Source organism: Centruroides vittatus, unplaced genomic scaffold (genome assembly GCF_030686945.1).
Source record: "Centruroides vittatus isolate TY-2023 unplaced genomic scaffold, ASM3068694v2 contig_1051, whole genome shotgun sequence".
Classification (NCBI taxonomy): domain Eukaryota; kingdom Metazoa; phylum Arthropoda; class Arachnida; order Scorpiones; family Buthidae; genus Centruroides; species Centruroides vittatus.
The window spans coordinates 528,027-545,208 of NW_027120680.1; the positions used below are offsets into that span (position 1 = coordinate 528,027).

Below are 17,182 nucleotides of genomic sequence, written 5' to 3' on the forward strand. Positions count from 1 at the left end.
TTTTTATTTCCCCTTTTTTTATATAATCTCTTTCACATTACAGTAAATTTTAGTATTATCCTGTTCTATTTCACAATTATATTCTTGTTGTCGTTATGGCAATCGTTGATGTTTTAAGTTTAATGCTGTTACATTTCTTTACTCTGGTTTTCAATTGTCAATCCATTTCTCCTATATACATCTTTTATTTTTATCTAAATTTAATGTAATTCTACTTTATTTTTATTTTTGTCTTTTTAGAAAAACTATCCTATTAAGTTTAATATTATACTGAAGAGGATCTTAGATCAAAATGCATATATAAAAAACAATAAAGATAATACTATAAGTAATGATTTTTAATTTTATTTTAAAAATCATTTATTGTTAATATAAATAAGCTTAGTCTTGGACAAAGAGTTGGGAAAAAAAAAAAAAATAGATGACAATAATCTTATCTCGTAAGTTATATATAGTGTAAATAATCCAACCCAGTATATAAAAACTATAAATTATACTTATAGTCTTTTAAAAGAATAAATACAAGCAAACTCCAATTCAGTATCTGCTTTCATTAGTAAAGTAGTTTTAAAGTTTATTTTGTAATCTTTTATAATTCACTTATTAATAAACTTTACAATTTTAATGATGATAAAATATTGATGACATAAATATCCAACTTAAAAATCCAAAAACAACTGAATATTAACTAAAACAAAAGTATAATCAATTTCCTACAATTCCTACCTTGCAGATTAGGAATATTCAAGTTGGATTTAATAATAAATTAAAATATTAATATATTTTAATATATTATATATATTAAAATATTATATATTATTTTATTAATACTTCTTAAATTGCACCATTGTTGTTTTTACTAAACTTGCTAAATATATTTATATTAATATCTCTAATTTTCTACTTTTTAATTAAACATACAAGGTTTAATATATCTCTAACTGCACTTACAGTAATACAATAAAATACCCAAAAACCTTTAAAATGCAGTTTAATTTTCTTGATTACTAAACGTTTTCAGTCGGATTAACTGACCTTCATCGGGATCGAACAAAAATTTGCAAAATGGAAATTCTAGAACGTTTTTAAAAAATTAAAATCTTCGCAGATTCGATTGTGCAAGTCTATTTCTTCTTTCACACTTGTAAAGCCGCCGCTTTCCATGCCGATGCGATTTTATAAGATTTCTGAAAATTTAAAGCTTGCCCTTTTTCACTGTATTTATGAATATGCCAGGCTTCTGTATATTTCAGATGTCGTCTCCTTGCAATCTTTTGTATAACTTCTACATTGTCCCACCTGACCGAAATCTCCATTGGATCAGCGATCATGTAATTTGCTAAAGCCGTGACTGGTTGCTCATATCTTTTTTAAAAACATTCTAGAATTTCCGTTTGGCAAATTTTTGTTCGATCCTGACGAAGGTCAGTTAATCCAACCGAAAACGTTTGGTAATCAAGAAAATTAAACTGCATTTTAAAGGTTTTTGGGTATTTTATTATACAAGGTTTAATAATAAAGTTCCAGGACTGATGCTGGTATTCTGTTACTGGTAATGACAGAAAAATGCTTAATGTGTCAGATTAAAGCTTTTCCCTCTTTTGAAGGTCAAGTGAAGATTTAGTAAAGAGAGCATCTGTGCCTTTCTAAACATTAGTCATCAAAGGCACTTTTGTTCCCATTGTCATGGATTCCCACATGGAACAAAGAATGAGCATCAAGTTTTGCTGTAAGTTAAGGAAATCAACAACAGAGACCTACAAAATGATCAGAACCATTTACAGTGAGAATGCACTATCCCAGGGCTTCTTAAACTATGGGTCGCAACCCCATGTGGGGTCCCTTAGCGAAATCTTGGGGTCACGAGATTTTAATGCAAAATATTGAAAATAATTTGTGAGAGTTTGAAAATGTTCTTCTGCCATTCAACACCACATATTTATGTGAAATTACTTTTTCAGCTTTAACACATATCAAATCCCAATATTGTTAATCACTAAAAAATGTTGAAGAGATTTTACATCCAGCAGTGTTAAACATTGCACCAAATTTAGTTTGTTGTGCAGTAGAAAGCAAGCACATCCATCTTATTAAAAAACAATTTTCCTTTAATTTTTGTATGCTTAACCATTTAACGGCTGCGCTCGAATATATTCAAATGAACTAAGACAGCCAAAATGCCCGGGCTCGAATATATACCAGCGATGATATATTTTGCCCAATATTCTCTTTTATTTATGTTATTGCAAAAAATGCAGTTTTGATGAAAGATAGGGTATATAATTTTTGTAACCAGAAATAACAACATAAGCTTGTTGTATCGACGTAATCCTACAATATATCGATTATTGAGAAACGACAAGAAAAAAAAGAACCAGAGTTTTAAGACAGGGGTATATTCTATACCTTTAAAGGATCGTCGGTTTAATACAGATCTGGTATATGTTGGTGCAACTATGAGACATTTAAAGCAGAGGCTTAATGAGCATAGATACTCTATCAATAAGAGCTTGGATACTACTGTGCTAGCAGCTTTCGCTAAGCATCAGGATGTTGACGTTCATTGGGACAAAGCATCTATTATTAGGGCCACGACCAACAAACAAATGCTGAAACATCTAGAAAAGCTTGAAATCTACAAAGCCCACGTTAACACGGGTTGCATTAACCATAGGGACGCAGACGGTTTATCCACGGCATGGAAGTCATTTTACCGAAATGCATAACGTTCTTCCTTGTAATAGAAATATTTTTGCGGCAGTATTTTTTGTTATTTTATTTTTATTTTTTATTCTTACTACGATATTTAGCGCATGCGCTGTTTGTTAGTTTCTAATATACGATGGCATTTTTGCTTTGGAATTATTTTGAATTTTAAATATTTGTATTGCTTGGGTTCTTTTTTCTGCATTCTTTTGCAATACATAATTGCAAAAGAATGCGTTTTTTAATTTTTTAATAATGCATTCTTTTGTTTTTTAAGTTTGTGTTAACTGATGATGGCTGTTTAAAACAGTCGAAAACGTTATTATTAAATGTTTTTTATTGCTGGAAATTTAAGGTTTTTGTTTTTTAATAGTTTATTTTCCAGTAGCTAGTTTACTTATTGAATTTTTGTAACTATAATAAATACAATTTTACAACTTTTTGTGCAATTTTTAATTTTATATTTTTGTATGTTTTTAAACAAATTATAAAACTATATTTTTTCATACGTATATATATTGTTATCTAATCAATAAATCATCACAAAATATTTATATATCTTTATTTTATATTTTTTGGGTCACGAAAAAAATCACAATCATAAATGGGTCGTGAATAAAAAAAGTTTAAAAAGCCTTGCTCTATCCAATGGTTGTGTGTTTTGAATGATATGCCCAACTTTGCAATGGACATGAAGATGTTTGTAATGACCTAAGAAGTGGATGTCTGTCAACCAGTTGTTCAGAGAAGACTGTGGAGCATATTCATGACCTGCTACAGTCAGATTGTTGCTGACCATTTACATGATGGAGGATGTGCTGCAAATCAACCACAAAAAATCCGACAGAAAAGGAAAATTTGTGTCTCACCCTTTGACTGAAGAACAAAAAGCTCAGAGTCCAGTGCTGCAAAGAGTTGATTGAGGCAGTGGATTCAGATCCTACTTTGTTGGATCACATCATCACAGGTGATAAAACCTGGTGCTTTCAATATGATCCATCAACAAAAAAGGCAAAGCACAGAGTGGAGAGGAACAAATTCACAATGACCCAAGAAGATTCACTTAGAGAAATCAAGGATCAAGACAATGCTGATTACCTTTTTTTGACCACCAAGGCTTCATTCATATTGAATGTGTTCTTGTGGGTGCAACAATCAACAGTCCCTTCTATCAAAATGTTCTCAATGACTACTGAAGTGCATTCATCGTGTGAGACAACATCTGCAAGAATGTGACAATCGGTTCCTCCTGGATGACAATGCTCATCCTCTTTCAGGTTTAATTGTGACACAGTTCTTAATGAAGTGTGGTGCCCCAGGCTCAACCATCCACCTTATTCCCCAGATTTAGCTCTCACAAACTTAAAATTTCCTAAACTCAAACTGGCACTGAAGGGACAGCATTTCAGGAATATTCAGAATATCCAGAAATCCATGATAGCACAACTTAAGTGCATTCCAGAGAATGACTTCAAAACCAGTTTTGGAGACCTCAAGAAGCAGTTAAAGCTGTGCATTGAATGTAAGGGAGATTACTTTGAATATCCTCACCACAATTTGCTACAGTAACTTCAACTTTCCAGGTACCAGAATCAGTCCTGGAACTTTATTGTCAAATCTTGTGTATCTTAAGTTTTTATTTCTATTTAAAAAAGTAATTTATATACCTTGCGCATAAAGAGTAAGAACAGCTTGAATGGCTACATAACTAGCAGCAAACTGATATTTTTCAAACATCACCTGAAAAAAAAATGTAAAAAAATATTTATTGTTTTCTACAGAACTGTTTAATGAATCTCTTTCAACATGCAAATAATAATTGAGAAATGGAAAGAGTGAAAGTTTCCTTAATAAATTGTATTACTTGCTGAATTGATTTTAAAAAAATGTTATCAATAAAGAAGAACGTTTCAATTAGGTTACATTTTCTTTTTCTTCTAAATAAAATGATTTTTAAAACTTAATTTCCTAAAGACATTCATAAATTTTAATTTAATACTTTCAATCTTTTCCATTTTTTCTTCTAGAATAATCTTTATATAATAAATTTGATACCATTGTAAGCTACAATACCTATAAACTAGAGAATAAGCTTTATTCCTCCAGTATAAATTATCTGAAATTCAATTAATGTTTTCATCAACTGAATCTGTTGTCTTCAGGTCAATCATGATAGGATACAATAATGCCGTATAAATTATAAAAGTAACACATCTTTTGATCCAAGATGTGGATTGTAAACAAGTCCAAAACATATTTTCATCTGATTCTAAAAAATCAATTCAATTATTGATATTCTTTCTTATAAATATTATCAATTATTATCAGATAAAATTTTAAATCTGCCAACTTTCAAATAAATATAATAGCTTTAATTTTATTATAAAATTATTAAATTCTGAACTCTTCATTTTTAATAACTCGTGAAAAATAACAGTTTATTCAGTATCTATAATAAAATTATTTATTTTAAGACTGCTTAGGAAGCTTAACACCTTCACTGGTTAGCTTAACACAAAATGGTCAGCCTTAACTGAACATATTGAATTCAATCGGTTATGGGGCTCAGCCTATACTTTAGCTGAAAATAGTGGAAAAGGTTGAGCATTATTGTTAAAACTGCTCAAAGTGAAGTAATTCTGGCTGGTCCCAAATCCAGAAAAAGCAGGAAGCTAATGATCAGAAAAGTAACTATCTGCAAAACATGTCTAAACTGACTGTTCCCTGTGTAAGGAACAGTTTCAGTAACCCCATGTGAAAATATCACAAGTGGAATAAAGAAGAAAGCAGTTTAGTACACCTGAAGATTAGAATTTCTGACCTGGGAATTCCTGGAAAATTTCAAAATTTTTCTTGTCTCGACTCCTAGGAAAAACAGCTCGAGACTTTTATAAAATTAAATTTAAAATCTGAAACAGAAAAGTGTTGAATTTATTATAAATTCAAATTTCAATAAAATAAGTACTGAATCTAAGATGATGATTAAAGGTTTATTACAAACTAATGAGACTTATTTAACAGGTGCAATACATATACAGTAACTTGAAATTTTATACATCAATTTGTATTTCTTTTAAATGTAATACATCATCATCATTCTTATCAATATGGCTATGAACAAGGTGCAACAAAACAGCCAAAAGAAAAAGACATACTGTTATTTACATTTATTATTTGCCCTTTTGAGTCAATTCATTCATACAATTATCTTTTTTCTTTCTCAGGCAAATATTAGTTAATCAAACAAACATTTTGTTCACTTTTATTATATGTTAATTTTCATTTAGTTTTTGTTATATGTAATTAATAACAACTATCATTATTTTGATATTCTTTCCTTTAGTTTATACTTAAACTTTTACATATAACAACAGATAATCCAGTAGATTGTTTGGCATAAAACTTTTACTTTTTATGCATTAATTCAAAATAAAACCTGTTAAGATAGAACTTTTTTATTTTAATTCAAAACCTGTATTTAATTCACTGCATAAATATATTAAAATGACAATAAAATATATTGAAATATAAGTAATATATCAAAAAAACTAATTTTTATGATAAAATCTAAGTCCCAGGAACTCCTAGAACTTGCAGGAAAAAGTTTCAAGTCTTGGGAACATAAATAACTGAGACTCAAACCCTACTGAAGATGATAGGTTATTGGAAACTATTTGATTTTAGTAATTTTATAAACTCTAAGCAATCTTAAAGTATTGATATTTATTCTTTCAATCATTTGTTTTTTTAAGAAATTCATTATTATATTTTCATATGAACTGATGATAAAACTTTATCGTCATCAAAACAACATATTAATTAATTAATTATAGTTATTTAATATATATTTAATATTCACCTCTATCATCTTTTCTCTATTTTTTACTGGATTCATTGGTGGTTCTGTAAGAAGAATTTTGCTATTCTTTGGATCAATATTCATTTTTGATGGTCCAAAGGTATAATCCCATATGTGACACATGTCTTCCCAGTTTCTCACAATACCATTCTCCATCGGATAAGCAACTTCAAGCATAGATCTCAATTTACTAGCTTCGTCTCCGACCATTAAATCCTGAAAAAGTACATCTTTTAAATTAAACTTAGCATATCTTTATTAATGTAAATTTGAAAATGTTTCAATAATACTTATTTAATGTTACAAAATAAATATTAGATTTCTAAGAACAGCTGCTTTTTTCTTAATTATTTTAGATAAAAAATTGTATGTTTTGTCTTACAACAGGTCAGACTTTTCTCAAATAAAAAAGTTAAAATAGTTATTAAATAATTTTAAAAGAAATTAATACAAGACAAAAACATTTCAGGACTGGTTTTACATTAGTAAGGTTAGAGAAATTCAGAAATTTCAAAATGATTTTTTTGTAATTCTTCTGTATTAATTGGTTTTTTAATCTGTTTCTAAAATATAACAAAGAACAAACTCTTACTAAACTTAAAAAATTTTAGAGTTTTATTGTAAAAAGTTTAACATTTACAAATTAACTTTAAACAAAAGCTACAATATTCTTAAGTTTGGTAAGACTTCTAATTTCTAATCTCATTCAAAATTAAATGAATCACATTAGATATTCAATAAAATAAAACAATTTAGGTAATGTGTAGACATTTACTTATCAGTATGCTGACAACATTTAACTGTAGAAAATTATCTGAAAATCAATAATTAAAACTGCTATATTTTATCAGCTATATACTAAATTAATTAATCTATATAGTAGTAGCAGAAGCAGAGATAAGCATTGTCATATTAATTTAAATTACTTAATTATCAAATTAATTTATAAACATCTAGAAATAACAATGTGGTATATTACAAAAACATAGTTACTTAGAACTAATAAACAAGCTTATCAAATTCAACTTTTCCAAATGCATTTTGGCCTTACTGGCCCTTTTCAATTGGATAACACACAAAAAACAGAGTCTATAGTGACTATCACCAACATTATAATATGTCTTGCGTATTTTACTTTAAAAAAGCGCACGAAAATTTCAAGAGTTTTCTTCCTTTTCTGACTTTTAAGAGGACTAAAAATTAAAACAACTCTAAAACATTTATAAAAAATGAAGTAGAATTCTCTCAAAAAGGTCAAAAAACCAAACAAGTATATAGAGAGAAAAAGGTTTTTTAATTACTTAATGTTTAATTTTTAGTCCTCTTAAAAGTCAGAAAAGGAAGAAAATTCTCGAAATTTTTGTGCACTTTTTTAAAGTACAATACGCAAGATTTGGAAAGTTCTGACTCCATTGGTTTTTAAATTTCTCTTTACATTATAATATATGTTAGAAGTACAATAATTACAAATTATTAAAAGTCTTAAAAATAAGCCTGTTCATTAGTCCAAAGTAACTATGTTTTGTAATTAATTAATACAGGCAAGAAGCTTTTTAATATGATATGGTACAATTTTAAATCCATAATACTTATTAATAGATAAACTATTATTAGTTATTTTATCTAAATGCTTTACTAAGAACCAGTGGCGTGCCGTGACATTTGATGATAGGGAAGCGGTGTTTCTGCAAGAAGCCGACATCCAGGGACAATCAGTTAATTGCGCGTCAGTGATGGTTTAGGGTCCATTCATACGTGCATGGTGGCGAAGGAGACAAAGACGACAAGTATCTGACAACAACTGTTTATTTTAACCTAAAATAAACATACACTATGTACAAAATAGTTTACTTTGGGACAATCAGCCATTCAGACATCCTGGCATCGATGTGGTTCTTCAATCGTCGATCGAAGGTGGCCCCGAGACAGTGGCGTCGACGAGTCTGTAAGACACAGGGAGACTTCGTCCGTTGGCATCGGGGACACGGTCTAAGTCTGAAGTAGCACAGGTTACAGGTTAGCACAATAGATGAAAAACTGCTTTTTTTGCGCGTTGACACACGGCGTTTTGGTTATTCGGAACGTTAACCGAGTATCAGGTGTCCTCGATTGTCGGGGATTATATCAATCTCCGTTTTTTCTTTCGTCCATTTTGATTGGTCGTTCTCCCTCAATCACGCTTCCCAAGTGGTTGGTCCCTGGTTACTAAATGTAACGAGACTCTTACCCGGAGCGTAAGAAAAGTCAAAATCGAAGACGAATTCGATCTTCCGCCTATCATAAGATAACTTCCTTCCGCGATTTATAATTTCTGCGTCACAGTTTGATATAAACAATGGGTGTCTGACTACAAATGATTTTTTTCTGTGTTTTTTTAAACTAATAAATTTTTCTCTAAATTAAACATTTTTTGCATCTTTCGTGACAGTTTGGATCTGTCCGGAACCTCACATTTCCATAAACATTTTAAACAAATACTGGAAATGACAAAAATAAACAATTTATGTATTTTAATTCTAAAATACAAATAATACATACATAATACAAATTGATATGATACAAACAATGATAGAAAAACTTTTCTAATTTTTTATAAACTAACTGTATTCGGTGATTTTTTCCGCAAAGTCGTTAATTACTTTATCATAAAAGTTACAGGTCAGCGATTCCAACGTATCTAAAAGCTCTTTTTTTATCGAAAGCAACGCTAGCGATGACAATTCTTCCCCCGACTGAGTGTTCCTGCCCAATGTATAAATTTGCTTCGTGGTCAAAAAACTGAGCTCAACAGACCCACTAGTGGATAATACCATAAAAATTAACAATAAAAATCATATAATTCTTTTAGTACATCTTTGTTCAGATTATTTTTAATAGTTTTTATGTCTAAGAGTTACTCGTCAATATAGTGCAGACACGAATATAAATATTGCGATTCGCTACGTAATTTAGATAAATCAAAAAATTTCCCATAAAATTTACTTAATTTAAAGAATTAAAGCTCGCTTGGGAAATTGTTTTTCATAATATTTAAAATTATTAACATCTAAAAGTGATGAAAATTTTAAAGATTTTATGTCTGAAAATCTGTCAATACAATTATAATTAAATATAACTTTGCAAAGAAACATACTGTACATAAAAATAACATTGAATATTCTTTACTTTTTAAAACTTAAAACAATGCACTTAATCAAATAGCTTCCTACCAGTGGCTAAGGGATAGAATCGTTGGAAGCGTTATGGTGTGTAGCATCCACCGGCTAAACCGCCAGTGGTTGGTGCTCTGTAAAGCATGTGGGCCAATGCCTGTAAATTGGCTGCTTTACACCATTCAAATATTTTTGCCCCAGAAGCTGTCCCGTATTCGACAATACAGCGCTTCCATTGGGAATATGCATGCATGAATTTAGATTCGAATATACAATAGCAATCCTATCGTTATTTTTCACATATATTTTATTACAGATATTTTATTTTTATTATTATAACTGCATTATGTATTTTATTACAGATTTCTATATGAAATCTGTAATAAAATACATAATGCGGTTATAATAAAATATTAATTTTAAGTAATTCAAAGTATGTCAAAATATGAAAATAATTGCGCAATGTATATTTATATTTTTAGAAAATATAAGGGAAAGTGCTTCCACAGTTTCCAATGACGGCACGCCACTGCTAAAAACTATTCTAACATATAGGGAATTTAATGTTAAATGATTGCCAGATTACATCAGGTTATAATAATGCTACTAATTATTAAGTAATTTTGACTAGAGGTAGGCATCAGGCACCATCTCTTGATAAATATATTATCAAGAGATGGTGCCTAATGCCTACCTCTAGGCCAAATTACTTAATAACTAGTAGCATTATTATAGCCTGATGTAATTCAGCAATCATTTGGTATTAAACTAAAATCAGGTTCTTAGAAGTTTATATTTGAATATAAGGAATTTAGAAATATGGTAATCATACAAATTATTAATCAATCAAAAGTAATCTTAAACCCTATTTTCAAGGCAAATCATTTGTTTAAAATGTTCATGAGATATCCTGTCCCACCATCAGCACCTTACATTCTCAATATAAGTTGTTGATGGTTAAGGATCAAAATCAGTTTTTTTTTGATAGAAAATTTCATCACTCTTCATATTCACTTTAATATCTAATAGCATTATTTGATATATTTTAAATTAAAGTTAAAAAGTGACTTTTTTAAAAATTAAACAATCTAACTGAAGCTTGACTGATATCAAAACAAAATCATTTTCAGGCTTAATAGTTTGTATACAAAATGACAGAATAACTGCATACATCCAGGTCAAATATTGATAATTAATTAATTAAATATTAGCTGAAATCTTATCCAAAAATAACCTCGCAGTTTAAAATTATGTATTAAAAGTATTTTTGCATAAAAAAAAAGAGTATGACATTATCAACAAATATGAATAAGTAAATACATATACAATTACCAAGGCCAATATAATAATACAAGGTTATATACAAACACCTAACTGACTGATAAATTTTGGCTAAATGTAGGCATAATCACTTACATTTAGACCAAATTTACTCAATTAATTAAGTCAAAGAATTCAGCAATCAGATACAGTAGACTTTCAATAACTCCAAGTGGAAGGGATACAAAAATTTTCAGTTATAGAAACTACCATTATTTTAACGAAATAAATATCTCACAGTTATAAACAATATAGTTAAAATTAAATACATTATATTTTATTGTCTTTTAGCTATAAAAAATTAACACACTAACTTTAGAATAAACACAGAAAAATTCTTAAATTTATTTATGATAAGACTTCTATTTTCTACTCTGATTCAAAATTAAACAATAGATAGTCAATAGTTAAATTATGGTATTACGCTGTACAGTGCACATAGATTATATCACTACAGAAGTAAGGTGTTTTAAAAAATTAAGTGGACACAACGGTTTAATGAGGTAAAATATCAAGTGCAATATTTGTTATATTATGTGTATATTTTGTATATAAGTTGGTTTATATTTTGTAAAGGTCTCACCACCTAAATGGCACCTTTAGAATATGTTTATCAGAGTGTACAGGGGAACACCAGAGTATAAATTCTTGAATATTCCACAACTCTAAGATTATGAAATATTGTGAATTATAATACACATATAAGAAAACAACTTCTTCACAAAATCACTGGGAAGGATAAACAATACACTAGAACCCCTTTTTTTTTATCCCAGTAAAAATAAAGTTTAGTTAAAACTAACATTTTTGATCATATTCATGATCTTCATCAGGTTTTAGCCAGTAGAATTCAAAATTGGAACTCGTGGAACACGTTTAAAAATTATTTTAAAATTCCAAAATGTTTCAATGTTAAAAAATAATTTTTAGCGGTGTGTGTTTAAATAGTGATATAAGGGAAGATCATTTTACATTGTGTGGCGCTTATTTTATCATATATTGTACACCTAGAGTGTGGAATGTTGCCATAGTTTTTTATATGTATTGATGGTGTAGTTTTGTTAAATGTGATTGATGCCAAATCTTAATATTTTTTAATAGTTGTAAATGCCATATTTTAACTAATTTTGTTAATTCTTTAAACATGTTTGTATGCATGTTGATGTTATTTTTCTGTATTGTCTAAAAACAATTTCCTGTATTTTAGACCTATATCCAACTGAAGAGAGTAAGTAAAGATAGATAAAGATAGCCAAAATGCATTTTGGGATATGTTAATAAAAATAATCTAAATAGCATAATAGAGTCTTGTATGATAAACCTGTAAATTTAAAATACAATATAATAGTATAATATATATAATAGGATCTATAAAATAAAAAAAAATCTGCACACAAATTTGTCATTGACAATTCACTGCTTCTTGCTGAACAATGCTTTTCACAAAGTCAATTGCCCCAAAAACATTTTGTTTTTTGAATCATGTACTTTCTAGAAAGCCAGAAAAGTTCTTGAACTTTTTGCTATTCCTACACGTAGAAGTAGGACATTTATGCTTGACAGGATTTATTTCTTCCTTGTCTTCATTGCTTGTTTCTTGCACTTAGTTCTATACTTTGGCAAATGATGTCTTCAGACAGCTAGATCATTGTCAACATTGACAAAATCTTTAAATGACACTTTCTCATCACTCATTGTTGTAATGAAACTAACCTAGTCTTCTTCAATATAGCTGATTGATTTATTCAAAGCATAAACAAGTTTTTCACCAAAATCTACTTTAGTAAAGCAATTTGCAATAGTTTTTGTAGAACTTGATTCCAAACTTTGTTGGACTGCAAATTGAAAAAATTGTAGACCTATAAATTCCCACTGTTGTTCATCTGTCTTTCCTTAATCTCAAGAATGGAGTTAGGTAGATGAAATCTGAGACCAGATATGGAAATTTTAGGGGCAGCAGGCAAAAACTATATACAAATGTCCAACGCAAACCAGAAGTCATGTTATTTCAATTCAGAACTTTTCCCCTGAAAGCAGTTATATGATTAAAAATTGCAGCTTAGCATCATGATGATGTCACTATCACAATCCACCTATACACACCGGGGTAAAACCACTGAATCTTCTTGAAACCTTTTAACCAGTGCGCAGTGCGATACGCTCAAAGTTTGTAAGCGAACGTTTTCATCTCCCTCACTGGGTCCTTTCGCAAGCTATATTCTCTTTGTCGACCGTTATAATGATTATCCACTTTCCGGATAAAAATTCGAATTATCAAATTTCGAATCTAGCAAACCGCATGCCAACCAACTTTTAAAATATATTTTAAAAATGATCACGTGACAATCGTTTGCCACGTATAGAGTCCACATAAAATAATTAGTTATTCTCAATTGGATCGTATCTCTTATAAAGGCGATGTCTTGAAATGGCCTCTTCGATCTTTTTGCCTCCTTTACTCCGTATCTCCCCTTTTGTATTAGGGCCTGCCACGCCAACAATAATGTTATCTTGTCCCTCAAATTGATTGGTTGGGTGGAGTGGAAGGCCTTACATATCTCTATCTGCTCCAACCATTAAGGTGGTCTGTGTGCTGCGTGGTGGCGAGGAGTTTAGCACTCTTGAAATCTGCTGTGATTCCGGATCTTCAAGAGCACTAAACTCCTCGCCACCACGCAGCACACAGACCACCTTAATGGTTGGAGCAGATAGAGATATGTAAGGCCTTCCACTCCACCCAACCAATCAATTTGAGGGACAAGATAACATTATTGTTGGCGTGGCAGGCCCTAATACAAAAGGGGAGATACGGAGTAAAGGAGGCAAAAAGATCGAAGAGGCCATTTCAAGACATCGCCTTTATAAGAGATACGATCCAATTGAGAATAACTAATTATTTTATGTGGACTCTATACGTGGCAAACGATTGTCACGTGATCATTTTTAAAATATATTTTAAAAGTTGGTTGGCATGCGGTTTGCTAGATTCGAAATTTGATAATTCGAATTTTTATCCGGAAAGTGGATAATCATTATAACGGTCGACAAAGAGAATATAGCTTGCGAAAGGACCCAGTGAGGGAGATGAAAACGTTCGCTTACAAACTTTGAGCATACCGCACTGGTTAAAATGTTTCAAGAAGATTCAGTGATGTCACTATCATTTAAAACGTGAACATGCAATTCAAACTTTACAATGAGATTTATACAGTATGAATGTTTAGTTTCAAACAAGGAAATATATGTAGATAAACTCATAAATCTAATTTGCCAAATATAACAACTTAGTAAACTGTCAAATCACAGACATGTTTATTACATTTTGAAATTTTCAAAATCTAAAAATTTTAAATTAATTTTAAAGGACTAAGACTTCATTTGTCAATTTTTTTAAGAATAAGATTGTTACTTTAAATGCAAAACACTGTTAAAATTTTGAATTTTATGTTGTACAGAGATATAATTCTATTCAATACTAGTCTACTACTTCATGACAATATAATTTTTCCTTAAAAAATGGAATCAGACATGAAATAGTTTCTGGACCTTAACTTTTAAGTTTGATTACTTTAACTTATAAAACATTTGAATTGCAAAACTATTTTGACTTATAGAAACACAATGCATTGTGTCTATGAGAGTTAAGTCAGGAAAAAATAAAAATTAGAGTTACCAAAGTTTGACTTATCAAGAATCTACTGTACTTGTATAAGAGAAGTATATAACAATGATTTTATAGATCATGGCAAATACAATTTCTCTTATAATAAAAAAAAAATATATTTTTTCTGCCAAGTCCCAGAATATTATTGTCTTGTCACAAAAAATCCAATATTAAAATTATATTTTGTTGATAAAAATTATATCCACACACACTTTATTGTATTTATTATATTACTTACATGATTGTCAGCTGCACTTTCCTTAAAAGCAGCATTAAGGAATGGGCATTGATTATAATTTAACTTTATTAATAAATTAAAATTTTAATTAAGAAGAAAAGAATAAAAATTTAAAATTAGAAATAAATTTCTTACAATTATTACATTGTTTAACAAAAAATAAAAAGTTATATAGACAACTTAATATTTTCAATTTTTATATTACTTTTTTAATATAAAATTCATTATTTATCAGGAATAAAAGTTTATTTGTATTTTGTATCTACGTTCCTGGTTATTTTTTGCATGATATCAAACAGCTGGAAAGTTGATCATCAATAATTAAATCAACAAAAAATTTAACTGAAAAATCAATAAATTGATACTTTGTGACAAAATTCATAAATCTCCAAAATGCCAATTAAAATTCAAAATATACAAATATTATGCTTTATTCAAGTGAATTCTTTAAATATTTAAAACTCAAATGATTTCAAGCTTTTCCAGTTAAAATATTTCAATATTTATGCCGCTGATGAATCACAAAGGTTCAAAACTGCTTGAATTTTGAATATTTAAAGAATTCACTCTAAAACTCACAATTTTCTTATACTGTGAAATTTATAATATAGTAATCTTAAATTTACCTATTGTAAAAATGTATATACAGTTGAACCAAAAGTAGGTAATGTATACAGTTATTTTTATTCTTTATTTCTTTTTATTTTGTAGGTATTGAGAAACAATGGCACGCAATTTGAATGAAAAACAAAAAGTGGATTCTGAAGCAGTATTGGAAGACTGAAAAATGCCAAGATGGTGCACAGAGCATGGTATGAGACATACGACACTAATCCACTGAATCATTTGATAATTTATCATAATAGAAATAAATTTGATGAAACAAATTCAGCAGTAAATGCTTCCTCAGATACCTGAGAGATGAGAATGTGATGAGAGTACCCGACATTCACGAACAGTCCAAAAAAGTTTATGCAACATGCGTATCAGGAACTATCCATATCAAGGATGTCCTTCCAATGTTTAATGCCTGAATTCAAATTGAAACCAGAGAACATTCAGGTTTCAATGTATTAACCAGTGAATCCATGCCATCAAATTTATTACTGATACAATACATTGTCAAATATATTATATTTTAGTGAAGTAGTGTCAAATGTCTCTTTCCATGCTCTGTAATCATCTCAGCATTTTCAGTCTTCCAATATTGTTTCAGCATCCACTTTTTTTGTTCTTCACTCAGATTGTACACCATTGTTTCTCAATACCTGCAAAACAAAAAAAAAAATAATAATAAAGAATAAAAAGAACTGTATATCTAATAATGCACACCCTGTATAATGTGATAAACTGTCTTAAGATATTAATAGTTTTAGAAATAATTTAAAAAAATTGCAAATGTATTATTGTGTTAAATTACTGTACTCTCTACTGTAATTTGTTGATAATTATTATTAACAAATTGTGATATTTCTAAATCTTTTAACATCTTAAGATAGTTTATTACTTTTATCACCAGTATTACAGCCTGATGTGTGTCAATAATATTGTATGTATAATGTATTATGACCAAAAGCTTGTATTAATTAAATTTTTACAAATCAATTTGCTAGAAAATTATCTGTCAAATATAAGACTATCTGAATTTTATAAACTTTAATACAAAACATAAATGTTGTTGTTTGTATTGTCTATCTTTTATTTCTTATACTCTTGTAATAAATTATTATAAATAAAATGAAATCAATAATGATTGATAGTCAAATGGCTAAAATATTAAACGATCATACACTATTTTGAAAACCTGAATTCTAAATCCTCAAAAATTTTCATAAATAGTTTTGACTTAAATCTGCCAGATCCCTTCCCTCAACTAGATGACCATCCAATTGTGGATCTGGCCAAACCCATAATGGACATGAAAACAAATGTCTTAGCACCTATATAATAGAAAGGATTATATATACATAACATTAATGATTATTACTTAATAAAAAAAGTATTATTTTAAAAAATACAAATACATATAATTTAAAAATTTTGAAAAAATGTCTAGAAAATTAACATTAGTATGTAAATTGATCAAATAAATAACATGAACAGAATTCTAAATCAAACTTTCATAATACTTGGTATCATATACTGCTGAATCTCAATTTTACAGACCTTGATATAAGAGATTTCAGAAACACTAGACCAAATCCATATGTTTCAAAGTTCCATTCTGTGTGGTTATTACCAAA

General features: G+C 29.0%; 1 protein-coding gene across 2 annotated transcripts in view; it reads right to left on the bottom strand.

Annotated features, from left to right (window-relative positions):
* Positions 1–17,182, bottom strand: part of LOC136971464 (actin-related protein 2) — a 41,274-nt gene that overhangs the window by 12,286 nt on the left and 11,806 nt on the right. Inside the window, exons 3-5 of one of the 2 annotated variants that reach the window (XM_067265923.1) lie at positions 14,940–14,960; positions 6,566–6,781; positions 4,374–4,446 (exon numbers count right to left, since the gene is read on the bottom strand). In XM_067265923.1, the coding sequence (XP_067122024.1) occupies positions 4,374–4,446; positions 6,566–6,781; positions 14,940–14,960 (310 nt within the window). The remainder of the gene's footprint in view (positions 1–4,373; positions 4,447–6,565; positions 6,782–14,939; positions 14,961–17,182) is intronic. The other variant, XM_067265931.1, reaches the window with a different exon arrangement.